General features: G+C 40.9%; 1 protein-coding gene across 2 annotated transcripts in view; it reads left to right on the plus strand.

The window, feature by feature from the left end:
* The first annotated feature begins 1,563 nt into the window (after window positions 1–1,563).
* The window catches only part of lnx1 (ligand of numb-protein X 1), a 47,827-nt gene continuing 33,883 nt past the window's right edge, over window positions 1,564–15,507 (plus strand). For both annotated transcript variants that reach the window (XM_084722782.1, XM_084722783.1), the window contains exons 1-2: window positions 1,564–1,853; window positions 7,384–7,891. In XM_084722782.1, coding sequence (XP_084578908.1) covers window positions 7,482–7,891 — 410 coding nt within the window. In that variant the 5' untranslated portion in view covers window positions 1,564–1,853; window positions 7,384–7,481. The remainder of the gene's footprint in view (window positions 1,854–7,383; window positions 7,892–15,507) is intronic.

A 15,507-nucleotide genomic window follows, 5' to 3' on the forward strand; every position in this document is an offset into this window, starting at 1 on the left:
TTGATTCATTTCTCAATTCATCGACAAGTTGTTTTGTCCATGAAATGTCAGAAAATGGTGAAAAATACTGAACAAACTTCAAAATGACGTCCTTTCTTGTGATGACTTTTTTTTTTTATTATAGCTTAATCTGTTGACCATTTTCTACACTAATCTATTAGTTGTTTCGTCCACAAAATGTTAAACAATCATGAAAAATGTCTATCAGTGTTTCCCAAAGTCCTCAAATGTCCTGTTTTGTCCACAGCTTAATAATATTCAGTTTACTGTCAGAGAGGAGTAAAGACCATGAAATATTCACATTTAAGAAGCTGAAGCTAGAGAAATTGCACATTTTTCTTAAGCATATTCAAAATGATTGATTGATTGTCAAAATGAATGCAGATTAACTTAATAGTAAACTAATAATTGATTAATCATTGCAGTTCTAAGTGTTTTGTGTTCGCTGTTGGTTTGCTCCAGTTGTCCCTTCCTTTGTTTGTGTGCAATTTATTGACTGATTGATTGACTGACAGAAAGACCACCAACAAAATTTCCACCCAGTGAAGCATTTTTTTCACCAGAGGCAATGATAATGAGTGTGCACTGCGCATGGTAGTTACCTTTTTGTATCCAGATTACATAATCCTGTTACATGTAATCCGTTACTCCCCGAAACCTGTACATGCTGGAGAGGTACAGCACACGGTGCACAGATGGTCACAAAGAAAAGCAAGAAAATCAGTGTTCCTGCATCTTACTGTATGATAATATGCGACCAGCAAAGTGGGCAAAACTGTTAGTGCTCTGAGAATATTCTGGATAACTAATGATTCAGCTCTGCTGGCGTCACAGGGTGACTCATGAAGAACCGTCATTTTGTGTCTGCAGATTTGTGTGTTTGTCTGGAGCACCTGTGGCTCACAGTGTCGGGGTTTGAAGAGCAGCGGGAGGTAGGAAAAGCCGAGAGGGAAACCACATCTGAAAACGAGGATAACAACTGTTTTAGTACAAAGCCGGAGTCACACGCACGGCTTAACAAAAGCAGCTATTGTCATAGAGCAGCAAAACCACAACAAAAACATAAGGCCCTATACAAGCACCAAGCATTACAGCGTGTGTATTGTACACACAGGTCTGAAATAGTTGCTGCACATGGTGGCATTACCTGAGCCTGAGACATGCTGTCATTTTCTCAGATTATGGGCTTCCTGTTTAAAGAGCAGAACACAGTCGTACTGTTTACACAAATAGTCTACAGGAAATCAATCATGTAGCTGTATAAAATGTTTTGTGGGTTATTAAATTTTTACTGTGTTATAGAAGAGGTCCTGTCAGAACTTGTAGCTCAAATGCAGGTGCCCTTTTGCAAGACGTTTCAATATTTCATTACCAAAAAAAAAGTATGTCAGTCTTGCTGGTACACTTTTGAAAAAAAATGCTTTCTGTAACTGTTTTCCATATCCAACCCTCTTTATAGGAATTTCCAACTTGTCCCAAGCTCCCAGAGCAGGTTTGGGCAGTTCTCTTGTTTACCTTTTGTGTGTGGCTCCGCCCCTCTGCCCTGCCACTTCCTGATCACCTTGGCCTGGTAGAGGTGAGCAGGTTCTGAGCTTTACACACAGGAGAAGTGGGCTATTTACCCCGCTTTGGGGTTGCAGAAGTCCCTCAGGACCGGCAGCCGGATAGAATTTCTTCACTTGAGGACCAGCAGCCAATCGGTCGACTGCGTGACTGGGACAAAGTCCTCTTCACCGAGTCATTTAACTCCCCTTTGCCCTCCTCTCTGACTGGTTTAGTGTTACACCCTCTATGAGGCTTTACCTGTACAGGTGAACTGCACTACTGAAAGTGAACGTCGCTCAGGAAGTCATGTAAGTACACTTTCACCACTCCAGTGTGATTTTTTTATTAGAAGTGTGGCTGTTACTTGTCTTAAATGGTCTGATAGTGAGCACTAGTAGTGACAAAACATTGTTCCAGTGGCGATTACTCCTCTGTGTTATTTGCATGGAAGTCATTTGCATTGAATTTCTGTGTGAGCGTGTTCCCACCTACACTTTATATACACCTAGGAGACATTCAGTGCCTATAATTGTGCTGCATGTGTACATTTACTGTTACCTATGTGTGTTACTGCTAATCTCAGCATCTCGGTTGGTGTTCAGCACAGCCTGTACCGATCCAGTCAGCCATTCTGATATTAGAGACACTTCACAGAGCTTCACATCTGCCCACAGCTGTTCTCCCAGACTGAGGTGTCAGGTCTGGCTCACGCTCACCTCGGAGATTGCTATGAAGTCAAGAGAGCAACACAAACATACACATGCTTGCACACACACACACAAGCTTTATGTAGAGGTTAGAAAGGGCAGGAATTACATTGCTCTGTTACTCCAGATCCCATATGTTCTTTCTAAATGGAACGAGATGTGCTAGATTTGAAAAATGCTAAAAATATTAAGTTAAGTTACGTAATATGAGATGCTAAAGCCTTGATTCTCTAAATGACAATGTCATAAAAATAATACAGGTTGCATATATTTGCTATGTTTAAAGCTACATGACCATCCTTATCAAGTAAACAGATTCCTACTAAACATGCAGAGATGTGATTAAATGACTCATGGTGAGATTCTTGGGTGTGTATCGTCTAACACAGCCTAATTTTCTGTGTGCAGTAAGGAAGTTTCGGTTTGAAATTTTTCCTGTTTTTGCTGTAAAAATTATTCTTGAAGTTTCAGTTTTTTCTACTGTTTGTTTATTCATGTGTGTTATTATGGAACAAGTGTCTCGAAAGGGTGCAAAAAAAATGGCACAGTGGAATTTTCAGTGTTTCAGGGACAAGTCTGAACACAACAGACTGTACACATGTACTCTTTGTGCCTGTAACTCTGGGCCGCCTCGTGTTCATCGCTTCTCAGGGTCTGTGTTTACTGAGCTGCCTGGAAAGGTGGTGCAGGTGTAGTATCAGCATGCTATTCTGATTTTCTGATGAACTGATGTGCTCATGAGCAAGTTGTTGTTCAGCACTCCCACATTGTTGTGTAATTATGTTGCGTGTCGGTGAGTGTGGGCCCTGTGATTGAGTCTGAATCACAGAGCAGTGATTCATAGAGTAAACCGGTGACCAGGTGTACTCTGTGTTAGTTAAAATTAAAGCTATAGTCAACCAAAAGAAAAGACTGAAGACTGAAATTCTCTTTGCAGTCCCTCAATATTACAGCATTAGTCCAGCATCACTCCAGCCTGTGCTCACATTAGCAGCCTAATCTACAAAATAAACACTGAAACAACTTAAAACTTCACAAAACTTTAAAGTCAGGTCACAGAGCCAGACAGACATCAATCCATCACTGAGCTTGAACTGTTATCTGTATACTGACCCTCACTGATAAAGCAGTCTGGTGGAGTAAACTCCACACACATGCTGTCATCAGAAATAAACATTTTATCTCAGCTCACTCAGCTCTTCAGAGGCTGGGGCCAATGTAGCTATTTATTCTGTTAATTTAAAGTAGTGTCAATTAGTTCAGGCCGGTAAATTAAAGAATTAAGAAGTGCTTCTCTCCTTATTAAAGTACCACCAGCGATTTTCCAACCAATGACACAAGTTTGCCTGTCCTTTTAAAATAAACTATAACATGAATGATATATCAGAATGCTGCAGCACATACCATCAGATCTGCAGTGATTAACAAGCTGCAGTAGGATGCCGTGTTTCATCCTGTGTGCTCTGCTCACACATGCAAAACCTCCGTTTTATCCGATTTGGCTGACTGGGCTGTTTACTCAGACGGTGTGCTTGTTTTGATTGATACAGATATGACTTGATCACTCCGGCGCTGGATATGAGGAGTGGATACGTACATAGCAACATGCCAGTTCAGTGTGGAAGGCGAGAGTGCTGACAGAAACACAGTTACCTCGTCGCTGGTTGTTTTTCACACTCGGTCATTAGGAAAAGGAGCTGACTCTGCATGGCCTCGTATCGTTATTAACTCATCAAGTCATTTCAGATCACAGGAGAGAAACCTGAGAGTGAATCAACAGCTCTATTTGCATAAAAGGTGCAACGTGTGAGTAAGAATGCAGAGGCTATCTTGAACAAACAACTCTCCCAGCTCTCAGTTGTTGAAAAGGGGGCAGCCTATTGAGCCAGAGCTTGACATGACTTTGGTTCAAAGACAAAGGAAACACTTTAAACACGGTGTTGAACTTAGAATCCAAATACTGCTTTTTCTTTCACTTCAGGATCAAAAGTGAAATAGAGATGCGGGCTGAATACAAGCTTGGACATTGGATTGCAGGTGTAGTTATTAATAAAACATCAGCAGTATCTAAGGTTCAGCCTACCAGCTCTCTGTTATTGTCTCTCCAGAGCAAAGGCCAAAGTTCCATACTGTAAAAATAGACCGTTTGTTTCAAGTTAAAAAAGTTAGTGTCTGGGTAGCCTTCAAATATTCTAAGTCACTGAATTTAAAAAGGCAAGCTGAGCTAATTTTGATCAGTGATTCAAGACAAACTTTTCTAGTAAAAAAAATGTTTTATAATAATTAACCAAAGACATTAAAGTAAACCAAGGACTGTTCAGTCACACTGGTGAACATTACAAACAAATTAGAATTCAAAAAGCAGCACGTTTTCATCATATATGTTTTCTTCAAACTAGAAAAATAAAGAGTCTTGGGAGAGTTTTAACTCTCAAACAATGCATGCTGGGAGGTCTGCCAACATGCTGATCACATTTCTTTAGAAACTTAACTGAGTTGAAGAATGAGTTTATAGAACTCTGTCCAGTACATTCATCCAACTCATTTCAAGTCAAAATTTATTTATCAAACCTTATTCATAAAGCTGTGTTAATATTTTGTGAGAGTACTAGTTATCTCTACAATATTGTCAGAACATTGATAAATATCACTATGGAAGTATTTGATCGAAAATATTGTGATATTTGATTTTGTCCATATCGCCCAGCCCTAATGGTATTTTATTTTTGAAAAAATGTGTATATCATTATATGTATCATATATTGCTGAATAGCCAAAAAATATCAAGCTGTATCACTCAGCACTACGCTAAGGTAATGAGAAAATGAATTGATTCCACCAAACTGCTGTGTGATTTTTTTTTATAGTGCAACAGGGCTTCTTGTGGCAGTTTCGTCTTGTCATTTCATAGATCAGGAAGGAGCCAGATCTGATGCTCCTCAGGCATGGGTGTGTCCTCTCAGTGTGCCCATCTGTATGTGTGGGTGTGTAGAGACATGCATGTGTTCCTGTGCGTGCCTCTGCATGTAGCTACATGTATCTGCAGGCGGGAAAAGTATTGTTATCGTGTGAACTTCATTCCAAACACAGATTACTGTGGCTAATAGGTTTCAGTCAGGCTGTATGTGTCTGTCTGCTGCAGATGACGTCCATTTTTTCTCAGACTAAATGGTAGTTCATTCTGTACTCTTATGGTCAGTGTGTAGTTATCTTTTCTCCTTAAATACTTAAGTTTCCCAGGAGAGAAAAGAGAACAAACTTTAAGGAGATTGTGTTATCCTGCTCAGATCAGGGGTTGGAAAAATATCAAACTCACTTTCAGTTTTTCATTTTCTTTAATTTTGGATCTTTTTTTTTTTTCATTTTCAGCTTCTGCTGGCAGATATTTGTTCTCTATCCCTTTCTGTCTCTTGCTTTTTTCCATGTAGTGATGAAAGTGCTCTGCTCCATAGATCAAGCCAGACCTCAGAAGCAGCAGGTGCCGCAGTGTGTGATGAATCAGCCGTGTCACCGCAAGCTCTCAGTGGGAAAGTTCATCTTTGTTAAGACTCTTCTTATTAGCTGAACTCCTCCCAGACGCACTAAAGACACTGAGCTTTTATGCTGTCATAACTTGCCCTGCGCCATCTACATACTGCTTATGTTAAAAGGAACCAAGACGGGCAGTTTGTTTGTTTGTTTGTTTGACAGCTTGGTGGTTACGCCGCGGATTTGTATGTACTTGTACGTCATATTTGTCTGCATTAGCATACTGGGATGCACATCAAAGTCTATTGTTGTGATTATTTAAACTATTTAGCACAAGAGCATGGGGATGCGCCCAATTAAAAATAGAACCAGCAGTATTTTCTTGGCTCGGAACACAAGTTTTGTTGCTGTTGTTGTTGGTGTTTTTTTTTAACGAGATCTAGTTTCTCATTAAGCAGCCAAGACCCAATGGTGGGTCCAGAAATAAAGCCAGCGGAGCGCCAAAAAGATGGCTGTTGCCAAGGTGACGTGTGTCTGACTGAGCCCATCTGTTAGTGTCCATGTGCTCGAGGAGCCTGCCTGTTTTGGATATGACGTGTACGTTGGCACGCTCACAACATCAAGCACAATATAAACCTGTGTGCAGTGAAAAAAAACAAAAAAAAACTCTCACACTGGATTAGCAGTGACGTGTGTTTGTCATGCAGTGCAGCGAGCGAGTGCTGGACACTTATCTGTGTCTATCTGTCTCTACACTTGCTGCTGAGATGAGTGGTATTGATGTCCCTGCACCCAGAGAAGAAATCTCAGTAGTTCGATATCACTTCTCTGTGCCAGCAGAGGAAATCAAACAAACTGAGAAAAGGACAGCTTGTGGAAGCACCGCACACATCATGTGCTGCTGTTGTTCATGTGTGTGTGAAAGAGAAAGAGACAATCCTCTGCTCCGGCAACACAGCTTATGAATATTTTCACACACTGTTTACTTGACATGACAAATGTGACTGCTGACTGCTGTCTCCCTTTTTTCAGTGGTACAAAGTAACTAAGTAGATTTATTCAAGTACTATCCAATACTTAAATACAGTTTTGAGGTTTGTACTGTACTTGAGTATTTCCATTTGATGCTTCTTTATACTTATTATATAAAAAATGTTATACTTTATATTTACATTGTGAAGTGGCTGGGTTCAAGAGATCACAAGATCACTTGAGAATCCGTCTCAACAGGCATCAAGTTATCCGTTATCCAAAAGTGGTGCAGCCAATGAGCATCCAAGGAGGGACAACTGGCAGCTATGGGTGTGGTTTCAGGTGTGATGACAGCAAGAAGCATGGAAGTGAAGAGCAAAGAATGGCACTGAAGGCTTTTTTCAATGGAAACTGAGAATTTTTTTTCGCTCTTCTTCCAACTGGGTTCTGGGTCTGACAAAAAACAACAAAAAACAACTTCTTTAAATACAGAATCTCAATCCACTGACGGATCTCAGACTGATAATTAGAATCTCCAACTACCATTACTTTTACTTTGATGCTTTAAGTACATTTTGCTTGTAATGGTTACTGTAGTATTGGTACTTTTACCTGAGTAAAGAATCTGTGTACTTCTTCCACTACTGCTTTTCTTATATGATATTCCTTCTCCTCACATTGTCCCCTACAGGTCTCTGCTGCTAATGACCTCCTCACTGGATTAAACAGACATCTCGAGGCCTGCCCTCCAAATGAGTATCCTGTACACAGCCTGAAGTTGCCACGGCGATGGCTGAAGCATCGGCTCCACCCCTCTCCCCCTCAGACTATGGACTGCTGTCTCCGCCTCCTGAACTGTGCGCCTCATGCGGCCACAGTCACCAGCTGGAGGAGAACCATGAGTACCTTTACAAGGACGAGGTGGACGACGACCTGGTCTGCCACATCTGTCTGCAGGCACTCATCAGGCCCCTGGACACGCCCTGCGGACACACCTACTGCCAGGAGTGTCTCACCAGCTTCCTGCTGGAGAGCGACTTCTGCCCCGTGTGCCGCACGCCCCTCATGCTGCAGAGCTGCAGGAAGCCCAGTCTGCTGGTGCACAAGCTGCTGGACAAGCTGACTGTGGCGTGCCCCTTCACTGACCATTGCACTGAAACAATGCCACGCGGTGAACTGGAAGACCACATCAAGAGCAGGTAGGATAAAAGATGCACAGTTTAGTTCATTCCATTAAGTAGGCTGTATCTCAAAGCATTGTGTATTACTATGTATTTTATATCAAAGAAACTGAAATATTATCACTGCTGTAAAGTTACCATGAAGTCAAGATCAATGTTTAAGCATTTTTATTCCATATGTACTGCACTATATGTCCAGTGTCTGGCAGAATTATGGCAAAAACATAGTTTTGTGGGTAATATTAAAGTTATTTTAGATTTAGAGTCCTTTCCCAGAAGACGACTGAAAGAATGCTGTTGACTCATCCTGCACTTGGGGGTGTATACTAAATGTGTTTCCAATTAAACACTTTATTGCCAATGATGGAGTGGAAGCAGAGTGTTTCCGGGGGCTGGGGCCAGGCTTCACAGAAAAACTCACTTTATAATGTTATTCACTAGTTTTGATCAAACTGGATAGCATTTTATGGACAAAACATTTTCTGGTTTCTGCTCTGATGTCCTCCAGTTGAGTTTCCTGGTGGACAGAGGGATTTACTTGTTGCTAAAGTAGCTAACTGCGACTGTTTGCTGCTGTAAGTGGGCAACGGAGCTGGGCTCAGCAACCTCCCAGTGAACATGGCTGGTCACGGGACTGACACAGCTTCTGAGACCATCAGAGAATACTGTGCCAAGCTCATTTATGAAGTTTCATGAAGGAAAGATAGCTTTACTTGTTGCTAAAGCGACTTAGCTAATTGCTGACTGCTGTTAGCTCAGTTAGCTGTGACTCAGCCCCAGCATTGCAGTAAACCACTTCGGAGCTGTAGTCTTTTCCTTGTTGTCAAACTGGTCTCTGTTTGTCTTGGAGATCTCAGTATGGGAGTAGTTAGCTAATATGAGCATTTTCCTTAATACATCCATGAACCACTTTAGCTGCATAACACAGGGCGTAACACACATTCAGTGCTACAGGCTACTGTAGACACCTGGCAATGTCCGTGAAGTCCCTCCCTAGCTCCTTGTTTTCACAGGAAACATGTAATATGCATAAGCTATAAGCACTCCAATAGTTGTTTCATGGGAACTTTAAAGCAAGTACTTGAGCATTTAGCTTTCTCTCCTATTTACCCTTGCTATCTGGTAAAAAACTTCAATGACCTGCAGTTAACACACACTCTAAGTTTCCCACCCTCTTCTGCCCATCGTCATTAACCCACAGCTCCATTTCCAAAGGGACGAGTTCTTCCTTCAACCAGGCTTTCATCTAAACTCGGCCCAGCTCTTCTGTTTATATATCATTAAAAGATAGTACTTTGGTTTCTCTTGGTCTGGGTGGGTTTTCATTAATGCTCATTAACACTCCCATAGCCCAAAGGCCTCTGGGATAATTAGTGCATCTCGCCACACATCACACACACGCAGCAGCGTGTTTCCCATTCATTTGCACTTTATAAAACCTCAACTTGTATAAAACTCTATAAACTCTTTAAAAGTTGTCTTTTTTCCTGTCCCTTCTCTCCTTATTGTCTTATTTCCCACTTCCCACGTCTACACATACAACCAATTCCCTGTTTCCTCTCTTTTCACACCTTCTTTCCTGCTCCATCCTTGCCTCTATCTTTTCTCCACATTTCTCCATTGTTGCCCAGTCTTTTCCTTCATGTAGTGTGAATGTCATAATGAGGTGTGGATCACTGAGGCCGCCTCCCAGAAGGATTCAGCTGCTCTCCCATAGTTAGAAGGTGTTATCTGTGGAGGTGAGAGGTGACGTCCAGAGGGACGACTTTACACATTGTGTTCGAGGATGTGAAAAAGATTCACTGAAACCCCCATTTCAACATTTCTTTTCTGTTCACTTTACTATGGTCCAGTAATTGTGGTTATTTATTCAGTGTGGTGTATTTCGCTGAACAGAAAAAATGGTTATTACTGTTGGCCGAGTATTTGTTGAGTTTCTTCATGTACAGATGTGAGAGAAACTAAAGGAGAAACCACTGATGTGTCTTAATAAGATTTTGGTTTGCCTAGAATGGCCTCGTCAGACTAATTCACAAATGTGAAGTCTGGAATCTCTAAGGTGATTTTCAGTTTCTAAGGGGTGTTATCAGCGTCGGCAGATAAAAATGCCTCTGAACGCAACTGGGTGGACCTACAATTCAGAGCAACGAATCATGACGTATAACTAATCAAAGCAATGAAACTTGACATACAACCAATGAGAGCAACAAAACGTGACATAGCGGTGCTTGATCTGTTCTCAAGCAGGACACAGAATGACAGCCACCTGGTCACAATCTTTCACAAATTACAGCTAAACAGAACACTAAAATGTGTTTTTGAAAACATTTGAGGTGAGAAATAGGCAATACAGTAACAGAATCTTGATTCATAGTTGATCAGTACTGCCTTGTTTGACAGCAGGATCTGAGTTTTGTGAGCCTGAGGGTTTTCACAGGATGGACCTACTGACTGGACACAACTGAAGAGACCTACAGTCAATCAGAACGGAGACACGTGTGCCGTGACTTTTCAAACCTTTGTCAATCATTGTATAGAACCTGCCCTATTTTGAATTAAATGACTGTGACTGGCAAGGTATCTGTCAAGTGCAAATGAAAACATGAGCTTGGCAGATTCCTCTGGTTCCCTGGCTGGCCTCGGCAACCATGAGCCACCAAAATAACTTTGATGTACCGTACGTACAAGTTAAACCAGTTGTGGCAGTCTACTAAAAGGATGAAACACAATTCTTCCTAAAGATTATTTGATCATAGTTGATGATGGTACAATAGTGGAGAGTGCTGTCCAGCACACTGTCCCTAAAATCTCCCAGTGGTACCCAGCTGGCTTGAGATGTGGTGACTAGAGATTGTCCCTCCAAGAACGACAACATCAGTCATTTAAGCAAGTGACTAAAAATAAAATGTATGCATGTTCAAGTGACAAAACCCTCTAGTGTCCATGATTCTTGTCTGTCTGGAGCAGTGGAGGATGTAGTGTGATGTTGCCATACAGCCACAAAGGGTTGGTTGGATGAGTCAACCAAACATCTGGATTCAACACAGGAGACAAGTAATTGCTTCCCATTTCCCATTGAAAGTCAACATTGTTTTTTTGTTTTTGTTGTTGTTGTTTTACCATAGCCTCGAATGTCCCCTAAAAATAACCAAGTGATTATTTCAACCATGACCCCCAAAATCTTGTAATCATAACAGTACAGTACTTTTAAATCAAACTATGTTCTGTCGTTAAGTCTAAGCAAACCATTTTTGTGTGTAAACCTAACAAAACTCTAACTGTGTTAGACTAGAAAGTGGTTTTATTTTACACGTTGTTTTGTCACTGAACTACGACTATTTGCATGACTATGCACAAAATTATACTTTTAATGTCTGCAAGTATTCAAGGTTTGCGTGATATACATTTTGTCATCAGAAGATGCACCTGTAGGCTCTGTTTGTCCGCAGCTTGTCCACAAGGCGACTGTGTTACAACTAGCAGAAAATCATGTGCACATGTGCAGAACGCATCCTCCAAACAGAGTATATTCAGGCCTTAGGAGAGAATAACATATTGAACATTTTATGACCCATCGTTTCTGCATGTTTCTCCCCTCAAATACTCTTGATTTTCCTTTAATTTGTCACCTGTGGTACAGTATTTCAAAGATGATGAGTTGAAAATGGGAGACCATGTCCACAGTTTTTAATTTGCATGCAATTCAAAAATGCCTTCTATGGCAGAATATTTTGTCTGACTCTAAAGATGTGCATAATGTGCCTCTTAGTACACAACAGAAAGACAAAACTGAGCTGTGCTTGCTGGCTGCAATAGATTTTTCCAATCTCAATACAAAGCAAGCTCAAAGTGGTATCATGGGAATAAAGCCAGTAAGGTCAATAAGAACAGAACACATCTCATCTGTATTTACACATAGATTTATGTTGAGACCTGTGTTTTTTCTAAATAAAACCATTCTTCCCAAACCATATTTTTCTGCGGGTATTTTGGTGTCCATGATGGCAGAATACTTTGTCTCTGGCCATACCCCAGAACCTGGCAGCGGGTCAGGAGTTGTAATGACTGAAACAGCCATGCCATCTGGTCAGAGCTGATTTCATACTCATCTAATCATTCATGACCTTTATTGGCCTTTGGTTGGAGAAATTGTCATTCCGGACAGAACCAGTGCAACCGAGAGTAAAATCTTAATCATTTGATATGTGCTCTCTCTTGCTGGCTTCAGTACTTTGTCCTGTAAGGGCTTGCTCAGAATTCAGCCAGAAAGAGCCTCCCCACCCACTCAGGTATTTTCTTGTTTTTAAACAGTTACGTGTAGCTACATGCGCTTCTACTCCCAGTAAGGCTTATAACAGGTTTTCTCTGCTCTGAATGTCTCTCATAATACCATGTGTATGTTTTACTGATGATCTGCCTCGAGCATGTTGGTGTTTCTGTTTTTTTTTTCTTCTCCTTCTTTTTTGGGAAAATGTACTTGTTTTCAAGTACACTTTCAAAGCCCACAGAGGAATTCTTCAAAGCTTGTGTGAATATTTGGAAAAGAAATGAGAATTCCTGGCGGTTACTAAAATTTTATTCAGCACGTTTGAATGTGCCACTTACTTTTGTTTGTGTGTTTGGATGAGAGATTCAGGCTGTTTGCAAGACAAAGACATAAGCCCACTTTACAGCCAAAGCTAGCCATGGCGGCAGGTGGTAAGCTTACCTTTTTGTGATCCATGTTATTCCTAGAGCCATGATACCTTGCACGAATTATGGGCACAATTTTTAGTTGATCTTGGTCTTCTGCGAGAGTCAGCTGCATGTCACAGGTGTCCTGCTTCCTCTTAGGGCCTTACCATGACAAAATCACACAGTAAAAATGAAGATATGATAATACCTCTTCATTTTACTACCAAGGGGTGGGAGGACAACCTTGAGAAGTGGTCTTGGATAGCAGTAACAAACTGAGTAAGAAAAGTTAACAAAGCTGAAGGATAAGTTTCCCCCGTTGACAGCTGCTCCAACTAAGTATGTTGGAGCACGGCACTGACTGTATTGCTAAAGTAAAATTAAGTAACCTATGTGGTACTTAGCTAGCGAGTGCAGCTAACCTGTCGGTGAGTCTGTTCACCACATTGTCTACTGGGATGGTGCATCCCCTCTTCGCCACCATGGAGATGGATAACTTGGAGTCGAGGCAGAGAGCATTTCTGATGGTTAACATTGTGTTGTGTATAGACCGACTTGGCATGGTGGATGTTTGCCAGTCCCATGCTAACTGGTCTTTAGCACAGAGAAAGTAAGAGGTCTCACTCTGCCGCTTTTCTTTGAATAGCTTCTGCCATTGAAGTGAGTTGTACCGTGATGTGTAATGTAATTTTCATTTTGTTAAAATGGATTTTATCAAATTGTTATTGAAAAAAGTGTAATTCAGGAACAGGTATTGCAATCAAGATATTGGTGCCAGTATCAAAATCTAGCGCTGACTATGAAGCTAAACTAAATAACCTATCAAAAAAAGATGGATCCAAAAAAAACCTCACTCGGTTCTTTTCATGTCTGCTTTAAAATAGTGTGTCTCACCCCCTTTTAGAGACATGCCAACCTTATTACATAGTGCTGATTAACCTTAGAGCTTTTTGTTCTTTTCTGTCTGTTCCAACAGCATTGCTGAAGTAGCTAAATACTTTAGCAACGCAACTTGTCCCTCGTCCCAGCATTTTAACTTCCATCCCTCGTAGAAGGCTGAAGTATGACCACATTACCCATCTAAAGTGTGACAGGTTGTGTTTATTTCTAAAAAGCTCTAAGAAAAGACACCTGTAGCATGTGGCTAACTCACACAGATGCTGCATAGCCACTATGTTTGCTATTTCTCAAGCCATCTGGTCTCCTCTTCTTTACTTAATATTGGATGAATATACACATAGATAGGTGCCTTGGTTTCTACTTATAATACCTTGCTAAGTTGTCTTTGCAAGGCAAAATTCCAAGTCCCAAAATATACTGTACAAAAATACCGCCTTTGATTTCACATCAGTATGAGGAATTGGCTGCTATGGAATGAAAAGGAATAATGGGGTGAGAGTATGTGTATATGTGCATGTTATGATGGTGTTTTTGTGAGCGCGAGTTAATGTGCTAGTGTATCAAACGACTCCTGTGGGGCAGACTGGTTTCTGTTCACAAACTGCATCCTGTCACAATCCAATTACATTTCCATTTCCTGCGTGCCCTGTGGTCCTGTTGCTGTGCGTACTGTTCAAATACCGCAGGAGAACTTGTGCCTCAGTATGCACGCATGCATGCATTAACACACACACAAAACAGACGCGCACACACACACAGGCAGACAAATTCAGCCTGTAACCACACTACCTCCACCCATGAAATATTCATTCAGACAGGGTATTTACACCAGTTAAGTGTCTTTCTCGAGGGTAGCAGACAGCTCAGCGCTATGAAAAATCGGATAAAAGTGGGGAAAAAAGGTAGGAAGAGGGAAAAACAAGGAAAGGGGAAAAGGAAAAGATGAAGGGAAGGGGAACGTAAAATTTGAGCTTTATAAATAAAATTGTCATAACTAAAATATTCAAATAAATAACACTGCAAAGGGGCTGAGGGCGAGATTTGACAGGATGGGATGAAAATAGATTATAAATGCTGCAGTAATTCAAAGTTCTTCTCCCTCTTGCTGTGTGTTTACTACAGAAGAAGGTAGAGTGAGAACACAGGAGAGATGAAAGAAACAGAAATACACACCTCAAACAGCCTCTAAATGTATCTCGCTGCCAGCAGCACAGTCCATCAACACACACCTCTCCACCACCTCCCTGCTGTACATAAGTGCCTCCCAAGATCCCTGCACAACTTACCAGAACAGGCGGTGATGACAGACGGGGTTAACCTTTTGCTGTTGAGCACTTTCTGCTCTTTATCTTGCCCTCTCTTTTTTGTATATTCTGAAATTCAGGGCAACAATTTAACGATCAATTTCACTGTCGATTATTTTCTCAATAAATCAATTAGTTGTATGGTCTATAAAATGTCAGAAAATGGTGAAAAATGTCAATCAGTGTTTCCCAAAGCCCAAATTAGAGCCTGACCAGTATGGGGTTTTTGAGACTTACTGTGATTTTAGAGGGGAAAAAGTGAATATTTGAACTAGAATAAAAATAGACCTTTTCTCTGTGGATTCTGCACTGATATGACTATGCAGAGGTACTCATGAGGCTGTTTTCTTCTCAACAAATATTTTTTAAAAAAATATTAGAGATTTTATTTAACATGTTAAATAATTTCACACAGACATACACCAACCAATTGTAAAAAAGAACACTGAGAAAAGAGAATAAATAAATAGCTAAATATACATCAGTTCTGTTCAGTATCAGTCAGTTGCTGAGTATTTTAATACTGTCAGTCAAATACCCGTTGATTCAACTGGGCACATCATGTCTGCACCACGGTTTTGATCTGTCTTTCACACGGCTGCCTGTCCCACCAGCAGTTTTTGAGAAGTGGAGCCTTTTGCCTGCCTGATTTTGTTTACTTGTTCTTTTTCTTCCTTGAGCTTTGCACTGCTACCATGGGTCATTAGGAAGTAGTTCAATAAAAGTTTCCTTTTTCATTTATTTTGAAAATTGATG

The sequence above is a fragment of the Lutjanus erythropterus genome, chromosome 7, assembly GCF_056507025.1.
Source record: "Lutjanus erythropterus isolate fLutEry1 chromosome 7, fLutEry1.hap2, whole genome shotgun sequence".
In the NCBI taxonomy this organism is placed as follows: Eukaryota; Metazoa; Chordata; class Actinopteri; order Lutjaniformes; family Lutjanidae; genus Lutjanus; species Lutjanus erythropterus.